We start from the raw sequence: 21,733 nt of genomic DNA on the forward strand, positions 1-21,733 counted from the left end.
ATCCAGGGTAAGACAACAATAGACCTTTGTGGTCGGACCCTTCTACGAACCCCGCATATTGCACCACTGTTCTTTCCTCATCTTCCTTCTGGAATTACTCTATCTTTTGTTCCATCTTACTATAACATTGTCAAAGTTGAGTAAAAACAACTTTAACATAAGTAATGTTCAACTTAGTAAATCTTCATTAACCGATTGTCCTCACAGAATGTTCAACTTAGTACTACTCGGATTATTAACTTTTCCCAATTTAACCTTGTATACAATTGGTCACAAACATTTGAATGTCTTATTAATGGTTCTGAATAATCTTAAGTATACATAAGTGAATCGGAGTACGAAACACATGACTAATCTATACAAATTCTACTACAAGCTCCTACAAAGTTTTGCATTTGAGTCGTTCTATTTTTGAAAGAAATTATTTCAAGCAACCTTTTGATTCAATTTTGACAGTTCTAATAATCTCATTTTCAAATGTTTGAAATATCAATATTTATATTCTAAGCACATAAGCTATAAAGCTACTCCCTCATACGTAATTTAACTCTATTCAAAATAATTGATCATGAACAAAGGTCATTATAAATCTATGATAATGACCATTTGTCCGAGTCTAAGCTAAAACTGAGTCTATTATCTGACGCTTGAAATCGACATAATCAGTTCAATTTCTAATGTTGTCACACAGGCTACACAAAAGGATTCGAGGAATTGTGTTTCTGTATAAATGTTGATAAGAGCATCTCCTATAGTGCTAGCTAGTGAACTAAAGTTAAAATAGACTCCATAAGCCCTAAAAAGAAAAGCAATTCACTCCTGGAAAATAATGTAATAACACGCTTTAGGGACACATGCCTAGAACGTTCTTTGGAAAACTCATGAGACGTCGAGGAGATCATCAACCAAGAACACCCTCTTTTAGACATTCAGCAACCACAAATTTCAGCTGACGCATCTTCTCCCTAGCAGCCTACATCAACAAAAAACTTGTAGTTAGAGCACAAGTGACACTCATTCTATATCCTCCGGAATTGAAAGTCAATGAATTTATCCAGCTACGTGCTTTAATGTGGCAAAACTAATTGTGATGTTACTATTATATAGTTGTTAAAGTCCAGTTACTTTAATGTGATAAAAGATAGTTGACTTTAATTGGTATAATGAGTAAAATTCAGTGATAATAATGTTGACATTAACTGCTCCATAGCAAACATGCAATAGACATGGTGTAGCAGATTTAATATACAATAATTTGACTCTTAAAGCCCCCATTGCTTTATTCAGCACAGGAATAGCTAATTGAAATTGTGTACATGATAGATAATTGAAGCCACTATCCAAGTGTATAAGATGTATAATGAAGATAATCTGATGAGCACCGTTCACATCACATTCCAGTCGGATAGGCTTGGGGGTTGGGGGGGGGAGGGGGGGGGCAAAGCTGAATGCAAAGCTATTCTCCAAATTGTGAGTGAGGAATACTTACATGGTGGACTGAAGAAACCCTTCTTTCAGCATTGTCAAGCTGAGTCTCAATTGATTCTTCCACTTCCAAAAGTAGCTTTTTATTTGATGCTTCTACAGTATGAAATCAAACATCAGAATTTAGCTTGTCCTCGTGATTACCAGGCACAGGTCCAATATGTAATTGTAGCTCCTCATCAATGTTTAGCTTCACAAAATATACGTGCAGCAAAAGCATATGCAGCAATACATCATGGGAAATTTAACATATTGCTGAAATAGCAAAGAATTAGCATGCTATGTCATCAACTACTGCCCTTCCTGTAGTCTAGATGCTTTAAAGTGAAATAGAGGAAAAGATTATTCAATATATAGACAATTACTGGCTCCAAATAATAATTATGCTTTAGCAAGGTTCATAGAAGATCTTGCCATACTTCTCTTTTCCACAGTTGCTTTCACTTCGACTTCATGTGCTTCAAGAGATTCAAGTGTGCTCTTGCAATCCTGGAGATGCCGAGTGACCTCTTCTTTAAATCTTTCGTATATGGCGTTCAGATGTTGTTGTTTCTCTGCAACGTAATTCAGAGTATTTAATTTTCAAATAAGAAAAAGAACCATATAGCCCTCGAAAAGAGGAAATTAGAGAAAACTCGGAAAGAAACATTGAAGAGTCAAATTTCCATGTGCATTTGCATTTGTGGAAGATGGAATGAATTCCACAAGCTCATAGTGTCAAGGAACGGAAACTTTGTATAACTAAAACCCGTACTAGATGAGAAAAATGAGACTTTATCATGCTGGGGTTTATGGCACGCAAAACTAACGGATCCACTCAAAGTGATAGTTAACAAGGTACCACAACTCACACATGCAGAATAATACCCAGTCCTACGGGCTCTGGCAAAACATATTAGAAAATCTCAAGGATGGGAAAACCTTTCCATGACATAAACAAATAGGAAGTACCAAAACTAAGCTGCTTCAGGAACTCAAAATTTTGAACAAAATGCTACCACGTTCAAGAAGAATAACACAAGTAGCAGATATCAAGCAAATTCTCAATATTTTGTTAACAAGTTACCTTGAAGCACTTCTTCTACATGCTTTCTCTTTGATTTATTCAGACTGGTTATTCTCCCCCTGGAACAGAGCAAAGTCATACTTAAAGAGACAGAATCTTTGAAATTGTTACTGCTGTTTTATGCTACTTACATGTCTGCTTGAATCTGAAATTCAGCATTCTGCAACTGCATATGTATTTTCTCAGCAACTGACTTCAGGATCTCAGCAGATCTTTGGTTAGTCACAGACTTCAGTTTGCTTCTAACTTTCTCTAGTGAGAAAGCAAATAAGGTGATGGCACTGCAAAGTGATATCGAAGCTCAATGAAATTTTGAAATATAGAAACTCAGTGCTGAAGGATTTTTAGTTCATTTACTCGGGAAAGAGAACTCTGCTGAAGAAAGCTTTTAATTTGTTTACTCAGAAATGCAAGAAGTACCTAGTTAGCGCATCCTCTGCTTTCTGTTCTAAATGCCTTTCAAACTTCCTACAATCAATTCCTGTTAAATTCAAATGGAGCAGAGAAAGAAAAAAAGAGTCTTGAGAAACTGGAAAGGAAAAAGTAATTTTAAGGAATAACACTAAGATCCATCAGATAAGCAGAGAATTTGAACTGATGGACATGAACCTTTAGAAGAGGCTGCAGCAAGACCAACTCCAGAAAGATTAGCACAACCTTTGTTGAAGAGCTTTTTGTTTGGTCGAGGAGGTTGTTCCCCAGTATTACAAATTTCAGGAGACGGAGGTTGCTGAATTCCAGCTGCATATACATCATAAAGTAATGAGAATAACTGAGTTTGCTTCAGTCAATAGGGAGGCTCGATCAATAGATCAAGTACTTCTAAGAAAATTCATTTTATTAAGATGGTCAGCAGAACAACCTAGTTACTAATGAAAGGTCAGCTAGAAGTCCCACACAATGCTCCTTCAGTCAGCCAGAAGATCAATCAAATAATATTCATTTCAAATGAAGATCAATACTAAGCTATATCATTTTTCAGGTAACAGGCTCCAAGCACTAAATTCTGTATTCTCTGGTGAAGAATCTACAGATTATCCTGTGGCAAAAGTACACTCGCTGGATCTTAGTAGTTCCCTCAAGGCTACAAACTCCATTTCACTGTGCATTTTTCCTTTCTCTTTAAGCAGTTGATGCATAAAAGAAATCTATATGCATCTCTTCAATTTCACCAATGGATAATCATTCTAAACTAGAGCAGACCAACAGAAATGATAAAGGGGCTTAGTATATTACTACTCAAGTGAAACGCTGATATTATCTTACCTTTCAAACTGCACCTCACTCACGATAAGATATAAATGAACGAAACACATAAGAAGTGAAAGAAAAGGGAAGTACAACTAAAATCATTATAAGTGTCAGCCAGGGTGAATGGTATAAAGTATGCAAGGCAACTCTCTCTTGTAAACAGCAGAAGTTACACGAACTACAAAGTTTAGAAGGGAATTTTGTCCCATTAGTAATAAACAAAAAATAATCACATTCATCCTCCAAAGCCAGCCAAAATGTTTACTTGAAACTCCTGCCTCCATGCACCTTAGCCATCAAATGTGACACATTTCTATATACACAAACTATTTCAAGCTAAGAAGACAACACCATTAAAGTAGGAAAATTAGATGTCAAGTAGTAGATCAGCAGCAAATGTAATTTACATCCAGTATGTATAATCTGGTGACGTATGATTACATTTGAAGAAACTAAGGGAACTGAAAGGATCACGATGAATAAATATTTGAACATGAATCATAAAGCATCATTTTCACCTTGAATATTTGAACTGTCTTCAGAGTCCTCGGGATCACTTTCCATGGATGAAGGTTTCGAAAACTTAATCTGTGTATCTTCTTCAATGATATGTCTTGATTCCAGAAAAGGAGTACTTTCCGAATTTCCTGCGTCATCCTTTACATTTAATAAGGAAATCAACAATTCATTACTACATCTATGACAATCAGCCACTAGATTACTACTATTGAGTCAAAATAAGAAGGATACTGATGATTCATCGGGTGTATTGGACTTATATTCTCGTCTAAATCCATCAAAGCTCTTGACCTTACAAATGCCCTCAGTTTTTGATGTTGCATTTTTATGATCATCACCATGCAGTTGCCCCAGATTGTTTCTTGGTGCAAATCCTGGAAAAGATTTTCTTCCAGGTGTTTTCAAAGCAAAAATTGGGCTTTGTTCGTCAGACTCCGAGTCCAATGCTTTCTTCTTGGATTTTTCGGCTGAGTTTCCTTTCTGATCTATATGTTCTTGCAGATTTCTCAGCTGCTCAGTCATTTCCACAACAGGGGATTCTAGGTTACCAGCATCTGGCTGGACCATCTCGTCATTTTTCTCCTGAAATAAAGAAGTACCATCACCAGGATATACAAATTTCTCAGGAACTGATACTCTTTTACAATTATTGCTTGTGTCTTCATCTTTCATTTCATTGTTCTTCTCGCAAACCTTAGATGCTTCCATGTGCTGACTCTTCCTTTTGCCTCTCCTTCCATATACCATCAAAGGACTATCAGTGCTAGCATCACGTAATGTCCTAGACAACAGATCTTTAGGAAGGAAGACATTTTTCTCTAAGTGGTCCTCTTTACATGCCTGTGGTCCCTTTCTATTTTGTGATTTCAACTTAGCAGGAGCTCTTTTTCGAGCCAAAGAACGAGTAGTTGGTCTCCTAATAGCGTACTCATGACTTTGAGTATCACTTTCTATAGTATCTGAATTTTGTCTAGGTTCACCAACATGATTTCCACTGTTTTTTTGCTCTGGCTCCGAGGCTTTTGCACCATGCTCGAGAACTACAGAATTTGGACACTGCTTGTTTGGGGAAGAAACAGTTCCTAAGATCTCCTGAAGCTTCAATCTTAAAGATGCATTGCCTGCATTTTCTGCTTTGGTATTTTTTCCTTTGACTTCTTTCTCAGGCATGTCTTCCAGCACAACCTTGGATGCAAATTTCCCCCTTCTCTCTATAGAAGCATCCTCCTTTACCTTCTTGGATTTGTCAAACTGCAAAGTCCTTGTCTGGATTAAGAAAGACCTTAAAGAACACTCTGCTGGTCCTACCTCCACTCTGTTTGATATGTTGCACATCTCAACTACACCCTGTGCAATTGAAGGTTTCTCTACTTGAGTATCAGCCTCTAAAGTTGGTTCATGGTGGAAGGTTTTAGTGGATATCCAAGGAGATGTCTGCTTCTCTGTGGGCTCTCTTTGATTTCTGATAGCTGAAGTGCTCGCTATTTCCTTCTTGTTTCTGTCATTTGTAAAATTCCCCTTGCTTGAAGTTTTCTGAGCTATTGTTGTCCCTGCGTCAACAGATATCTCTTTGCTAGAAGTTTTAACTGCTGCCAAGTGAGCCTGATCTTCAGCTTGCTTTACTTTTTGTATTCTGCATTTTGAAACTGAATCTATTACAATTCCAATGGACATCTTTCTAGATTGACTGAATTGGTGGTAATTGCTGCCAAAACTCCAAGAGTCACCGGCAAGGTCCTGACAAGAACAAATTAAAAGCGTTTCAACATCTAGCTTTCTAACCATACCAACATGACATCAGATCCACTCAGTGAGAAGGATCGACCATTTTGGTCGTAAGAAATTTTGAAAATTGAACTCCACAGAACACTGACAAACTCAGAAATTTGAACTCATCAGAAAAGTCAACAGACAACAGGGACAGAACAATATGCTTCTAGCGAATTGCCATTATAGCATTCAAATGAAATCTGCAAATTGCTTTAAGTAAATAATTAACCAGATTCAAATTGCAAGCTGACCACTTACATCTCGTAATTTTGACTTCCTGTTGACGTCCATAGCAGCAAATTCAACTGACCCAAAAGTGATCTGGTTGCCTAGTTCTGAAAATGAAAGCAGAAAGAATGATTAATCAAGTTTAAGCAACAAATTCCACCGTCATGTTTTTACATGTATTGCTAATTGTCTTCACAAACACACGCGATACTCACATAGAATGGAATTAAGCTTCGTAGACCGTAGCCTCTCTCTTTCACAAACATACACACACACACATGTAGAGCAGAGAATAACTGAGAACTTCCAGAAGAACTTTTAATTGTTATTTATCGGTATCTACAGCATAATCACGTAATAAAACTTCCAGATTCAAAATCCATCCGGAATTCCAAATCGCTTGAGAACAATTTTCGATACTACGTACTTCCCCTTTGATAAACGAAAGGCTAAATTAAAGCTCCATTAGAGTAGAGAAGATGATGAACCAGAGATGAAAAAAACTATAAATGTACCAGTGAATGATCAAATATCTCTGGTAGCTAACATTTATAGAAATTTAAGCGTGGATTAATTTTCATGCATTATCGTCATGGAAATATTGTGAACTAGTACTTACCAGTAATGAGCAGAGAGGAGATTCACCATGCGCCTCCTTTCGATCGTTTCTGGGTTTTGAGAAGAAAAAGTCCAGAATTAGCAAAGGATTTAGGGTCCTTTTTGAAATTTTAGGAAATGGGTAGCGTGCGTACGGGTGATTTTGCGTGATCAGACTGAGAAAGAGGCGGGAAAAGACGAAACTATGGAGCGTGTCTCTCACTTTCATTCTTTTACACTGCGCACTAACAGCCTGAAACTGACGTCATACTCCTTGTTTGGATGGATTTTTTATACTTCGCAATAGGGTGGATATAAATACTGAAAAACCAAAAAAACGAATCAAATCAAACTAATTCGATTCTTCGGTTTTTTGATTTGGGGTCAGTGTTTTTCTTAAAAGTTGGATTCTTCGGTTCGGTATTACATTGTATTTGATGTAAGCGTCTCGAAATTTCGAAGAATCAAACTTTTATTATTATTATTTTAAAAAATAAAAATACTATTAATATATATATGGGCATTTCCTAACCAAAAAATAAAAGTCAACTAGCAATTAAATCATTCATGAATAAATTTGAGTAGCAACAAATTTACAATTCAATAGTTAACTTCAAATATTAATTTCCAAGAGGAATTTGAATGTATTTATGCCTATGTACGTCATGTGAAAGAATCCGTCTTCGTCATTATTTTCCTCGAGCAGTAGTTGGAGGCACGGTGTTCTTGACAAAGACAAGTATGATTTTAAATCTTTATGTGTCTTATACTTTGATTTTGTCCTCATTTTATTTTTCATTCGCACCAAAAATTCATTTTAAAAACATTGAACCGAAGTTGAAAAATCGAATCAAACAAAAATAATTTGATCAGTATTCAGTACATATTTTTTTCAAAACCGAAAATTGAAGAACCGAACCTACGTTTGATAAAATCGAACAAAAGAACCAACGCCCACCCCTACTCCTTAACGTATGTATTATTTTGATTAATATAAAATTTGGATAAACTGTGTCATTTTTTGACTCTTTCATAATGTATGTATGGTATTGTATTGTATTATTTTGATAAATATAATAGCTGAATATATTGTATCATTTTCTGTCATTACACAATTATACATTAGCAATTTGAATGATAAATCTATTTTTTTAAAAGTACAATACGTAAAGAATTGTTATAAAATGGTAGTAAAAATAATAAAATATCTATATTGATAAGATAATAAGTAAAAATAAAACGATAAGAAAAAAATAAGATAACGATACAATCACACAAAATCAATCACTTTTTATCATTTCATAACCATGAATTTTTTGATACAATACAATAAAATTTAAGTATCAACAAACACAAACGATATATTTAAACCAACAACACAACATAATACAACTAACAACCACCCGAACAAGTTATGTTAGCGACCTGGGACGGAGCCACCTTGTGTTCGGGGGCAGTTGAACACCCTTTGGCAGAAAATTATACTATTTATACATGATTAAAATAATCTTTTATGTATATATAGTAGATATCGAACCATTTTCGATTAGTTTATGGATTATGCAAGTTTTTGGTTATTAGAGTTTTGGTTATTTCATAAACAAATGCTACGTAAAAATAAAGAAGCAATTTCTAATAATATACCATCGACTAAAAAAAAAAATTACTCTCTCTGTTTTAATTTGTCTATTTTTAATTTTTTTTTTATAATTCTTAAATTTTAATTTTCCACGTGACATATTTAATAACATAATTTTTTAAAAAAAATTATACATTTTATATATTTTTAGTTATAAATTATAAATTTTATTTTTTATATTAAGTATTAAATTCTCAAAATTAAAAAAATAAACTGAGACAGAAGAAATATTAATTTTTAAAATATAATTTCAAAGCCCCATGAAAAATCAAAACAAGCGAGAGAAAATATTACCTTGCTCCAAATTTACGTGACACATAAAAATGTCATTTATAATAATTAGAAATAATTTAATTTTAAAGTTTCTCTTTTTATTTTTAATAAAATAATTTATTATAATAAAAATATTAAAAAAATAATTTAGGTTACAAATTCTTCTTTAAAAAACATGTCAAGTTAAAGCTGCATAAAACGACACGTAGGGGTGTTCAGGGCCGGTTTGGATTGGTTATTGCCCAAAATCAAAATTAAACCAATTTAATCGGTTTTAAAATTATTAAAACTAAATCAAATCAATTAAAATATACATCCATCAGTTTGATTGTTATCGATTTCGATTTGGTTTGATTTGATTATTCAGTTATTAACCATAAAGAAAAATAAAAGAAACTATCATTCAAAAGAGAAGAAAAGACAATAATTCATTAAAAAATTGTCTTCGTGTTATTTGGATCTTATAATTCTTATACCAGAACTTTAATTATTTTTAACTTCTTGCTTATATTATTAACTAATCAAATGTACTATACAACATAAACTTACTAAATAATGAATAAGCTAATGATATGGTTGTACAAATGAAAGACGTATTATACCTTACTATTTTAAATAAATATGTTGTATTTTTTGCATAAAATGTTCACAAAAAATAATATATTATGTATATATAATTATAAAAAAATATGTATATAATTTATCGGTTCAATTCGATTATTTTTTAGATTTTTTTGAACAAAACCAAAATCAAACTATATATTATCAATTTTTAAAAATATAAAATCAAATCAAATCAAATCAAATCAAAAATTATTCTATTTAATCAATTTAATTTGATTTTACTATTTGGATCGATTTTTAGTGGAAGATGAACAACCTAACAACACGGATGGAGCGACTTATCTTGTAGCATCACCCCTTATCTCACCAGCAGTAATTCCTAACCGAAAGATGTTAAAGTCACGAGGAAAAATGACGGCTGAGATTGTGCGGGTCGGCAACTCCCATATTCTTTTACCAACCGAAATGATAATGCTAACCAACCGGTGATATTTTCACAGAGGATCGTCCAGCTCAAAGTGCAGTCATGACAACAACTGCCGTCGCCAACCATCCTAGTATTTTCACTCACCGGTCGCCGTTGCCGTCATCCTCCTCATCGCCGTCATTTTTATTCTTAAACCGTACGAGTTTTATCCCCAACTTTTCCACCTCCAAGCGTAATAGTGTCAATTGCAATGGCTGGAGAACACGATGCTCCGTTGCCAAGGATTATACAGTTCCTCCTTCAGAAGTCGACGGCGACTCCGGTAATCAGTTCCCGGAGCTGGATTGTGTGGTAGTCGGAGCAGGAATTAGTGGCCTCTGCATTGCTAAGGTGATTTCGGCTAATTACCCTAATTTGTTGGTGACAGAGGCGAGAGATCGTGCCGGTGGTAACATAACGACGGTGGAAAGAAATGGATACTTATGGGAAGAAGGTCCCAACAGTTTCCAGCCATCAGATCCTATGTTGACTATGGCTGTAGATTGTGGATTGAAGGATGATTTGGTGTTGGGAGATCCTGATGCGCCTCGTTTCGTCTTGTGGAAGGGTAAACTAAGGCCTGTTCCCGGCAAGCTCACTGATCTTCCCTTCTTTGATTTGATGAGTATACCTGGCAAGCTGAGAGCTGGTTTTGGTGCCATTGGCCTTCGCCCTTCACCTCCAGTTTGTACTCATACGCTTTATTTGTCTCTCTTCAACATTGATGCATTTCTTTCTTCTGATTGAGAGATTGTACATTCAATATTCTGATAATATGTGCCTTCCCCTCACTTCGCATGGTTTGGCAAAAGTGACAGGGTTATGAGGAATCAGTTGAGCAGTTCGTGCGTCGTAATCTTGGTGACGAAGTCTTTGAACGTTTGATTGAACCATTTTGTTCTGGTACGTTCCAATCCTTCCATATCTGCAGGAACTACTATCTTTATGGCATTTGTTCATTTTCTTAAATGATGTTTGGTGTACAGATTCATATAATGCTAAAAACTGTATCTATATATATGAATTTTATTTGACACTCCTTGGTTTATTCTATAGGTGTTTACGCCGGTGACCCCTCAAAACTGAGTATGAAAGCAGCATTTGGGAAAGTGTGGAAGCTGGAACAAACTGGTGGTAGCATTATTGGGGGAACCTTTAAAGCAATAAAGGAGAGATCCAGTACACCTAAACCGCCTCGTGATCCGTAATAATGGACTTAATTCAAAGTCTTTGTGCTTTGTCTTTCCAGGCCCTGTGTTTCTTTCTCTTGAGAATCTCTGTATCCAGAGAGAGTATGCTGACTTGAGTACTCATTCTCCAGGCGTTTACCAACACCAAAAGGACAAACAGTTGGATCATTCAGGAAGGGTCTGAGAATGCTGCCGGATGCAATCTGTGCAAGGTGTTCTTCTGCTCTCCCAGCTCAATGCTTCCACCCCCGTATAATAAACTTTTGAAAAAAAAAAGGAAAGAGAAAAGAAGAATATCAAAAGTTGACTAGCTAAAGCTCAGTTTTGGTATTTTTGCTGCCTAGTGTGTTCTTTGGTACTCTTGTAGTATTTTTAACTTGGAAATGCTTATAAGTTGTCTCCATGTTTCCTTAGACTGGGAAGCAAAGTAAAACTTTCATGGAAGCTTTCTAGCATTACAAAGTCAGAAAAAGGAGGATATCACTTGACATACGAGACACCAGAAGGAGTTGTTTCTCTGCAAAGTCGAAGCATTGTCATGACTGTCCCATCCTATGTAGCAAGCAACATATTACGTCCTCTTTCGGTGTGTTTCCGTTACTGATTTCTCCAAAGTCATTATTGTTATTGTTCATTTGGCATTCTAATATAGAAGCTTGTCTAAACTCTAAAAAAGGTGGGAATGTTTGAGCAAAGATTAGTCTTTTTTTTGGACAAGGGAAAGGGGCTCAAACACATCCTTATAACACTCATATGCTATATATGTCTGTATGCAGTATATGGGGCATGAGTGCAACCGTATCCTATCCCCTTATCAAAGATGGAACCTATGTCTTCCTATATCTCATGTTATTTTGATTTTTTTATATACAATTTTATGAGCAATTTTCTTTAAATGCTTTGACCTTGGATTTTCCAAAGGTTACTACTTCTGAATTCTGATAATTGTTTTGCAAGAAATGTGGCTCACTTAAAATGAGAAGCGTTTATCTATATGTTGTGGTTGAGCTTGTTCTGTTTCTTACTGAAGCAAAATGTCTCCTAATCTTATGTTAAACTCAGGTCGCCGCGGCAGATGCACTTTCAAATTTCTACTATCCCCCAGTTGCAGCAGTGACAATTTCATATCCTCAAGAGGCTATTCGTGATGAGCGTCTGGTTGATGGTGAACTAAAGGGATTTGGGCAGTTGCATCCACGTTCACAGGGAGTGGAAACACTAGGTAGCTTTCTGTTTAAGAGATCCATTCTATTTTTGACATCAAATAATCCGTATCTAAGATGGATGACTTTTATTAGATAATTGCAAGATGCTACTCATGGAATGACTCTCATTACCTTGAAATTTTGACATTAACCTTGCAAATCAAGGATGAATGATTTACAATTACAAGATCTGATTCATCTTAAGTATTATAATTGTGTCTCATCTGCAGGAACAATATATAGTTCATCACTCTTCCCTAACCGTGCCCCAAATGGTCGGGTGCTACTCTTGAACTACATTGGAGGAGCAACAAATACTGAAATTGTGTCCAAGGTAAGGCACTTAAATTGTATACAACTTCAAGTGCTGGCAGTATTGATTTATCATAATGAATATTCATGGCCTGGACAGTTGAGGCATCACCTGAAGGTCCTATAGTAACAAACATAAACCTCAGTTTGACCGTATCCCTAGATGGTTTCTGGTTGTGTATTGTTCCTTTGGATTTAAATACATTAATTTCTTGGAGCGATGAGGAGAAAGTTTTCAGTGTTGCTCTCTTAAGACTGATGACCATGTTGATTTGGATTACAAAACTGTTTTCTGCTTATATAACTAAGTGATAGAAGGTGATTGACTATGATTATAAATTTTATTGAAGTAGTAGTTAAAGTCAGATCTTTCTAGAATAACCAACATTAATAGTATTTAATGACACTGATTTAATCGGAGAAGGGTCTAAAATGCCCCTCTACTGTTCGAATTGGTACAAAACTACCCTCCATCCACTTTTCGGCCCCCACCCCTGACGTCAACCTTTTGGCTCAAAATAAAATTAACTCTTTGGCTCATATTTACCCTTATTTTTAACAGCTTCCCTAAAGTAAAATTTTTAAATATTTATTTATTATGTTGCCTAATCTGATTGGTCCAAATTTAAATTCTTCTCAAATAAATAACAAAAATCACAGATAATTCATATTTTGACCTGATATGTGTGAAAATAATATTTAAAAAATATTAATTTCATGATATCTTTTTATTGGTCTATTTTAGATTAATACCTAATTTATTGTAACCCAACTCATAACTAGGGATCCATCTAAAATCCGGGTTTGAATGTTCATTTAAATAAAGATTACTATTTCTTATTAACATAAAAGTTTCTATTAATTATCCAACTGTCTTGTTCATTCTCTCTTTTTATTCTTTTTTTAATATCTTACTCTTAATTAGGATATCAGATTCTCAAATTTGAAATGAACCTACATGTTTATATTTTTTTAATTTATATTATTATCATGGTGGGGTATGGGTGGGGATAGGAGAAAAAATTGTTTTTTTATTCATTTATTTTGAATTTTGGGTATACACAAAAGAAAGGATGCTATTAAATTATCTTCTATTGAACTAATTATTTTTATATGAATGTCCTCATTATTTTCTTCCATTTTCTCCCTTATTTTATCATAAGTTAAAAAAAATAAAATTTTAAATGGTGGACAAGATTTCAAGAATAAAAAAAGTGGAAGAGAGAGGAAGTGAAGGAGGGGGGGAGCATTTTACTATGGAACTCAAAATAAGGTCAATCATATGAGCTCATATATTAAGTAATTATAAATTATTTTAACGAATAAGGGCCTAAAATACCCTTAAACTATTGAATTTGGTACAATAATGCCCTCCCATCCACCTAATGAGTGTGGCCGTTAGAAATAAGGGTATTTTTGAGCCAAAAGATTGACATCAGGGGTATTTGCGGGCCAAAAGGTGGACGGAGGGTAGTTTTGTACCAATTCAAATAGTTGAGGGGCATTTTAGGCCCTTCTCTGTGTAAAGTTAGATCTTTCTAGAATAACCAACATTAATAGTATTTAGTGACACTGATTTAATCGGAAAATGGATTAAATCATGTAAAATTATTCCAAATCAAACAAGCTCTAATTAGAAGAACTGGCTCTAATTGCATTTAGATCTGCAGTCACAACTTTGTCAGTGATATATGATACCATTCTGGGTGAGGCATCCTGCATTAGTTTAGCCGGTTCCTTTGGTTACAGTTATTTACTGAAAGAAGCAAACTTTCTCATCCTCTACATGTTTTAAAGATTTAAAGCATAATAGGATCGCTAATATTTTTTTATTTTTTTGAGAAGTACATTTTGTTGACATATCTTTAACAAACTTGCATGTTCGCCCTATTTGCTCTTTGTTGAAGGATTTCTTATCAACTTGAGTGTGGGAGCTCCTTGTAGTTGATTTATTGCACATTAAATGCTGGAAAAGTGGGATTATACTAAGACATGCTTTCCCCTTCTTATAGCCTTAGAATTGTTGTAATACCAGTGAATTCTTAAAAATTTCCGTGTTGATATTCCATGATATCCTCCACATGCTACTGCAGTCAAAACTTTCTTAATGCTATTATACTACTTTAATAGTAAACTGCAAGTCTGCAACTTTTCTTTATTTTTTTGATAAGGTTAAACTACAACCTTCTGTTGAAGTAAGTAAGACGGAGGTAATAAGAATGCATAAAAGTCACTGGACTTAGCTCCTTCCTTTATGCACTTATCTATAGGGTCCAGATATTGTCTATATCATTTACGATATTCATTGTACACAAAAGTATAATTGAAGGCATCTAATCCTCATAGAATTTGTGTTCAGTTTTTCTTTCAAAACCTCTATATAATTTCTTGCTACCCAAACTGTCCAAAGTATACATAATAGTATTGTTCTCCATAATTTTCTTTGCTCCTTTAGTTCCTGTCTTTGCCTGGCATCAGCCACTTAAGCCTGTACTCCATACATATAAACATGCACCATCCTGTACCCCATACATATTAAGAAAGCTGCATTATAACTACGATACCTGTCTGCAGTGTAAAAGGGATGTGCTTTTCTGGTTGAGTAGAGCCATCTAATCTGTATCACCTGCATCCTATCTTTTGTAAATTATATTGTGGTAAGCATTTCTCATGAAATGCTGTCCATTGTATTGAGTCGAGATTCAAATATGTGCGAGTTACTAACTAATGTTTTGATGGAAAATTTAAGAGAAAAATCATTGGTAGTACAAACTGCAAGTAAAGGAGGTACAACAAGGACAAAGGATAAGATATATGTGAAGTTGGTGTAATGGTGCTTGTGAAAAAATCATTCCATAAATGATGATGTATAATTGCTCAGAAATTGCAACCAGATATTATCCTTGTGTTGAAATCTTTCACTTATTTCTGTGTCTCCATAAAAAATGTCATCATTTAGTTCTCCGCTTGCCGATTTGCTTCTTGTTTCATACATCCTTCTTTGTTTGTTGCAATTTTTATGAGATGCATCGCATCCATGAGTTGATGATTTATGGTGACTATTGATTGAACCATGTTCCTGTATCTGTCTTTCATTCAGTTGAGTGGTTCTTAGGGTTGAGGCGATCTTCTTAGCTCTTTATATCATGTCTTACTTTTCTGATGTACACTTGATTTAGATGAATGCTGCGTTTTGTGCTTTTCCCATAGTGTGTCTCTTTTAAAGTATTTGTACGGAACATTTGGCGGTTATGCTTTATGCTTCAGGGCCTTGAATAAATTGTTTCCAGCTCTGATACCTCATTCCTCTTGCAGACGGAGAGCCAACTTGTGGAAGCAGTTGACCGTGACCTCAGAAAGATGCTTATAAAACCCAAAGCACAAGATCCCCTTGTTACAGGTGTGCGAGTATGGCCACAAGCTATCCCACAGTTTTTGGTTGGTCATCTGGATACACTAGGTACTGCAAAAGCTGCTCTAAGTGATAATGGGCTTGACGGACTGTTCCTTGGGGGTAATTATGTGTCTGGTGTGGCATTGGGGAGGTGTGTTGAAGGTGCTTACGAAATAGCATCTGAAGTAACTGGATTTCTGTCTCAGTATGCATACAAATGAAACCTACTCTTGGGGTTACTGTTAGGTCCAAACCTTGTTAGTAATACCATTATGCCTTTTGGAATATTGACATGTGCCTAAAAGTTTTGCTTATTAGAGTTATTTTAGCCTTGGTAAATGATTTGTGCTTGATATCTGTCGTTTTTGTTTTAATCTTGGTTCTTATTTCTTTGACACAAAATGTCCTTGTTAAGGACCAATAATTTTAAACATCGAGTATCTGTTAATTGGAAGAAAATCTAATTAGTCCTCTTGAGAATTCTCCAAACATATTGGGTATAATTATCTGTCTGCTTTGCCAGTAGATATATTATATGGCTTGGTTAAATGTGTTTTGCCTTCTAATTCTTTTGATTTCTTTGGGAAATTCTTCATTCCACGACAAGATGTAAAATATTAAAGATTATACCATACTCAAGGGCATACTCGGGGCAATAAAGATTAAAGAGGCAAGGGTAAACGGTGAGAGTAAATTTGTTACTTCTCTAACTCAGGGCAAAAGTTGATAGTTCAATAGCAAAATTGATATTTTCTCTAGTTTAATCAAAAGATGTTATCACTGGGAGTTGTGATGAGTGATTCTTAAAGAAGTGGATTTAGGATTTTAATTTTGTGGGTTCTTATAGTGATTTCAAGTTAATATGCAATAATAAGTGGGTTTCAAGTCAATTTTTTTATATATATATTTAGAGCCGATTTGAATTGGCTTGTTTAAGTGCTTTTAAGTCAAAATAACTATTAAGTATTTTTACACTATTTGAGTAAAATTAAGCCAAAAAGACAAAAATAAATCAAAAATCATAAGTTAGAATTCCTAACTTATGATTGTTGACTTATAAGTCCATCCAAATAGGTTCTTAGTAGATTTCTTAGTATGTATACAAGTTTTAGGTAAAAGTTATAGAGTTCACGTGGACCCACATGTTAGCATGTAGATCTGTCTTAGCTTTAAGCAGAGGTTTCGAGTTTCAGCATTGCAAATGAAAATAGTGTTGGTAGAAAGTGTTTGGGAGGGGGGGGGGGGGGTTGGGAGGGGGGAGGACAAATAGTCGTTTTAGGACCCTTATTTAACGAATGGCCCAAGTTTATAAAGTTTTTAAGATTTAGATGTTTTAAGTTAAATTCATATCGTCAAGATTGAGTATTCAATCGTTGTCATGAAGTTTCAAATTTCAGATCATCGAGTTTGTGGTTGGATTGCCTAAGTTTAACTATGTACCCGAGGCATGAACTTTAAGTGTCAGTTCGAACTTCTGACCTTGAGGTCAAAGTTAGGCTTAGCCACTTTACAATTTCAGACTTTCAATAAATTCTCTATTGAGGATCAGAAGTTGGGAACTGGCCAAGCCTAACTTTAGATATAAAATATAGAAGATACATCTAGAGATCAGTTAGTGTAGTTCACTAGTTCTCCATTTATATCTAAAGCATAACAGAGAATATAGATCCAATCGCAACGTTTCTAAATTAGAATTGAATTTTGATTTCTTGAATTCAAAAGTTAGAACTTTAAATTGAAGTTTCATATTCAATCTGAACTGCCCTCACCTCACCTCACTCTAATGGGGCCTAATTTATTGTCTTTGTTTGTCTATGGACCGATTTACTATTTTTACTTGTAACTTGAAGAAGCACACACAAGAAGAAGCCTATATCTTGATAGTTGTTATAAACTAACTAACTTGACAATTTTATAAAGGAAGAAGAGCAAGAGAATATATATAGAAAGTATTAATATAGAGAGAGTAGTAGTAATTCTCTTCTTTTATGTGTATTTTAACATTGAAGTATAAGGCTATATTTATAGCCATACATACAAGTGGAGGAAAATATTAGTGGGTAATTTACCCACTTAAAAAGTAAATGGACTATCCACCATTGTAAAGTAGACAACTATTTTACTTAGTTGATAATACTCCCCCTTGGATGTCCACGAGAAATGTGTCTCATTAAAACTTTACAAAAAAAATAATATACATTGTTATTCTGAACATCCATAAATGTTGTGCCTCGTTAAAACCTTACTAGGAAAAACTCAATAGAAAAAAGCCTAGTGAAGGAAAAAGAGTACACACATCTTGTAATACGCCTTGAGTACTGCTTCATTAAAAACCTTACTAGGAAAACCCGGTGGGATAAAATCTTGGCTAAGGAAAAAAGAGTACATCGCGTATTTTGCTTTCCCTGATGAAAACATCACTTAACATCTCGAAGATGACGCATTCCAATTTTGTATCTCATTTTCTCAAAGGTTGAAGTTGGCAATGCCTTGGTAAACATATCTGCTAAATTGTCAGTTGAACGAATTTGTTGGACATCTATTTCACCCTTCTTTTGAAGATCATGAGTGAAAAAGAATTTTGGTGAAATATGTTTTGTTCTGTCTCCTTTGATGTATCCTCCCTTCAGTTGAGCTATACATGCAGCATTGTCTTCATACAATTTTGTTAGAGCGTCTTTTGTCAAAGAAAGACCACATATTTCTTGAATGTGTTGAGTTATTGATCTTAACCAAACACATTCTCGACTTGCTTCATGGATGGCTATTATCTCTGCATGATTTGAGGAAGTGGCAACCATAGTTTGCTTTGTTGAACGCCATGATATAGCTGTACTACCACATGTAAATAAATAGCCTGTATGCGATCGACCTTTATGGAGATCAGATAAATATCCCGCATCTGCGTAACCAATCAATTGTAACGTGGAATCATTTGAGTAAAATAATCTCATATCAATGGTACCTCGAAGGTATCTGAATATATGCTTAATTCCATTCCAGTGTCTTCGTGTTTGGAAAAAACTAAAGCTTGCTAACAAGTTTACTGAGAAAGCTATATCTGGTCTAGAATTGTTTTCAAGATACATTAATGCACCAATTGCACTAAGGTATGGTATTTCAGCCCCAACAAGCTCTTCATCATTTTCATGAGGTCGAAATAGATCTTTATTAATATCAAGAGATCTCACAACCATTGGGGTACTCAATGGATGTTCTTTATCCATATAAAACCTCTTTAAAATATTTTCAGTATATGTTGACTGATGGATAAATATCTCATTTGTAAAATGTTCAATTTGTAGATCAAGACAAAATTTTGTCTTTCCTTTTTCCAGGCTTTTTGTCTTTGGAATCAATTGGTCTTCCACGTTTTAAGCGTGGCCTAGACTCATTTGCCTGAACAAGTTGTCCTACCGGGACATCAACTCGAACTTGAGCATTAGCAGCTGGGATATGCGATTTAGTAACCCGTGGAAGGTTAGTAAATACATATGGCAGTTGATTTGCAATATTCTGCAAATAAATCATCTTTTGAACTTCTTGCTCACATTGATTTGTTCGAGGATCTAAATGAGATAGTGACAATGAATTCCAATCTATCTCATTTTTCAACTGCTTATGTTCTCTCCCTAATGTTGGGTATACTGATTCATCAAAATGACAATCAACGAATCTTGCCGTAAATAAATCTCCAGTCATAGGTTTCAGATATTTTATAATAGAAGGAGATTCATACCCAACATATATTCCCAACCTTCTTTGGGGACCCATCTTTGTGCGGTGCGGTAGAGCAATTGGAACATATACCGCACACCAAATATTTTAAGATGAGATATATTTGGCTCCCTTCCAAACGCCAACTGTAATGGAGAAAATTCATGATAATTTGTTGGCCTTATGCGCACAAGTGCTGTTGCATGCAAAATAACATACCCCCATATTGAAATAGGAAGTTTTGTCCTCATTAGCAATGGTCTAGCTATCAATTCGAGGCGTTTAATCAATGATTCTGCTAGACCATTTTGAGTATGGACATGAGTGACCGGATGCTCAACTTTTATTCCAACCGATATACAATAATAATTAAATGATTGAGATGTAAATTCACCAGCATTATCAAGACGAATTGTCTTTATTGGATAATCTAGAAATTGTGCTCTTAACCTTATAATTTGAGCTAACAATCTCGCAAAAGCCATGTTGCGAGTTGATAATAAGCACACATGTGACCATCTTGTAGATGCATCTATCAAGACCATATAATATTTAAATGGTCCACATGAAGGGTGAATTGGCCCACATATATCACCCTGTATACGTTCCAGAAACGCAGGGGATTCAATCCTAACCTTAGTTGCTGATGGTTTGATAATCAGTTTTTCTTGGGAACAAGCAACACAAGAGAATTCCTTAGATTGAAGAATTTTCTGATTCTTCAAAGTGTGTCCATGTGAATTCTCAATAATTTTGTGCATCATATTATAACCGGGATGGCCCAACCGGTCATGCCAAATGATAAAATCATTAGAATCAGTAAACCTTTTGTTTACAATGACATGTAATTCAACAGTACCAATATTTGTATGGTACAACCCAGAAAAAAGTGCAGGTAATTTTTCGTGCACAATTTTTTTCTCCATATTTATTGTAGTAATATAAAGGTATTCAACCTTTTCTTCATTTGCAGTCTCAATATGATAGTCATTTTGGCGAATAACCTTGAAACTTAACAAGTTTCTTTGAGACTTACTACAATACAATGCATTATCAATTACTAATATCGTTCCTCCAGATAGTAATAAGGCTGCTTTTCCAGAGCCTTCAATCAATTTTGTACTACCAGATATTGTATTGACATAGGCCTTTTTCATAATCAAATGACAGAAATATTTCTTTTCTTTTAATATCGTATGAGTTGTGACACTATCCAAAAGGCACATATCTTCATTATTCATCTTGAATCCAATTGAAAACTGAGAAATTTATTTATCTTTATAAAATAAAAATGCATTGTAAGAAATAAAATAAGTAGCAATTTTGCTAGAAAAACATAAGTCCCCCCTTTTTTTAAAGTTAAATTATGGTAATTTAGAATTAAAAAAAATTATAGAATTCAATTATGATGAATGTTACAATAATTTAGTTTATGGTTTTATATTGTAATGAATTTGTAACACAGAAAAAATGATTGATAATATGAACCTAACGTACCATATTATAAGAATTAACAAACTGAGGTGTAACACGTTAATAATAAACATAATTTTATATAAATTAATAATTTACTAGTGAATTAGTTTAATGAACTTAGAATTCAAAAAGTTTATGGCAGAATATACTTATTAACCTTAAATAAATATTATACATAAGTATTAAAATAAATATAAAATAAATAAAATTATAAAACATTAATATAATATTATTCATCATGTATAGATAATTTGTTTATTGGCAAAAATAATACAATCATTATATAATATTAATGTCTAAAACATCAACAAGAATAAATAATTAGTATAATGACATTAAATAAAGCGAATATTATTTTTAGTAACAATATGATATAAAGATTAAATAATAGCACACCAATAGTAATTAATTACAACATTGTAAAATAGCATAATGTAATAAACAATATACAATTATCATTAAAATGTGGCCCTGATTTTTTAATTTTTTTTAAATACATAAACGTAAAAACACAATAATTCAAAGTACATAAAAATGACAACATATTGAAAAACATGAAATTAAACATCAATTAAGATCTT

General features: G+C 34.1%; 2 protein-coding genes across 4 annotated transcripts; one reads left to right on the top strand and one right to left on the bottom strand.

Moving 5' to 3' along the window:
- Nucleotides 1-705: 705 nt before the first annotated feature.
- Nucleotides 706-7,222, bottom strand: LOC129884888 (meiosis-specific protein ASY3). 3 transcript variants are annotated; one of them, XM_055959162.1, is made up of 11 exons: nucleotides 6,939-7,221; nucleotides 6,350-6,426; nucleotides 4,553-6,058; nucleotides 4,321-4,459; nucleotides 3,161-3,292; nucleotides 2,972-3,032; nucleotides 2,683-2,832; nucleotides 2,552-2,610; nucleotides 1,905-2,039; nucleotides 1,490-1,581; nucleotides 706-973 (listed from the first exon to the last, which is right to left on the bottom strand). In XM_055959162.1, the coding sequence occupies exons 2-11, from the start codon at nucleotides 6,380-6,382 to the stop codon at nucleotides 902-904; spliced, it is 2,379 nt and encodes a 792-aa protein (XP_055815137.1). In that variant the 5' UTR covers nucleotides 6,383-6,426; nucleotides 6,939-7,221; the 3' UTR covers nucleotides 706-901. The 3 variants fall into 3 exon arrangements, with proteins under 3 accessions (XP_055815137.1, XP_055815138.1, XP_055815139.1); XM_055959163.1 differs by lacking the exon at nucleotides 6,939-7,221 and adding an exon at nucleotides 6,535-6,618; XM_055959164.1 differs by lacking the exons at nucleotides 706-973; nucleotides 1,490-1,581 and adding an exon at nucleotides 1,597-1,740 and having other exon boundaries at nucleotides 6,939-7,222.
- Nucleotides 7,223-9,755: 2,533 nt separating this feature from the next.
- On the top strand, nucleotides 9,756-16,312 carry LOC129887067 (protoporphyrinogen oxidase, chloroplastic). Its single transcript, XM_055962020.1, has 8 exons — nucleotides 9,756-10,542; nucleotides 10,677-10,761; nucleotides 10,915-11,062; nucleotides 11,180-11,260; nucleotides 11,463-11,634; nucleotides 12,111-12,270; nucleotides 12,484-12,587; nucleotides 15,881-16,312. Exons 1-8 carry the CDS (start codon nucleotides 9,919-9,921, stop codon nucleotides 16,178-16,180), a joined length of 1,674 nt encoding a protein of 557 aa, XP_055817995.1. The 5' UTR covers nucleotides 9,756-9,918; the 3' UTR covers nucleotides 16,181-16,312.
- The last annotated feature ends 5,421 nt before the right edge of the window (nucleotides 16,313-21,733 follow it).

This window comes from Solanum dulcamara, chromosome 4, assembly GCF_947179165.1.
Source record: "Solanum dulcamara chromosome 4, daSolDulc1.2, whole genome shotgun sequence".
Classification (NCBI taxonomy): Eukaryota; Viridiplantae; Streptophyta; class Magnoliopsida; order Solanales; family Solanaceae; genus Solanum; species Solanum dulcamara.

Coding starts and splice junctions, on each gene's coding strand:
- LOC129884888 (XM_055959162.1), bottom strand. CDS start 6,382: ATGGACGTCAACAGGAAGTCAAAATTACGAGAT. Junction 6,059..6,349: donor GGAAGTCAAAATTACGAGAT/GTAAGTGGTCAG, acceptor TGTTCTTGTCAG/GACCTTGCCGGTGACTCTTG. Junction 4,460..4,552: donor ATACACCCGATGAATCATCA/GTATCCTTCTTA, acceptor TTAAATGTAAAG/GATGACGCAGGAAATTCGGA.
- LOC129887067 (XM_055962020.1), top strand. CDS start 9,919: ATGACAACAACTGCCGTCGCCAACCATCCTAGTATTTTCACTCACCGG. Junction 10,543..10,676: donor GCCTTCGCCCTTCACCTCCA/GTTTGTACTCAT, acceptor CAAAAGTGACAG/GGTTATGAGGAATCAGTTGA. Junction 11,063..11,179: donor CCTAAACCGCCTCGTGATCC/GTAATAATGGAC, acceptor CTCATTCTCCAG/GCGTTTACCAACACCAAAAG.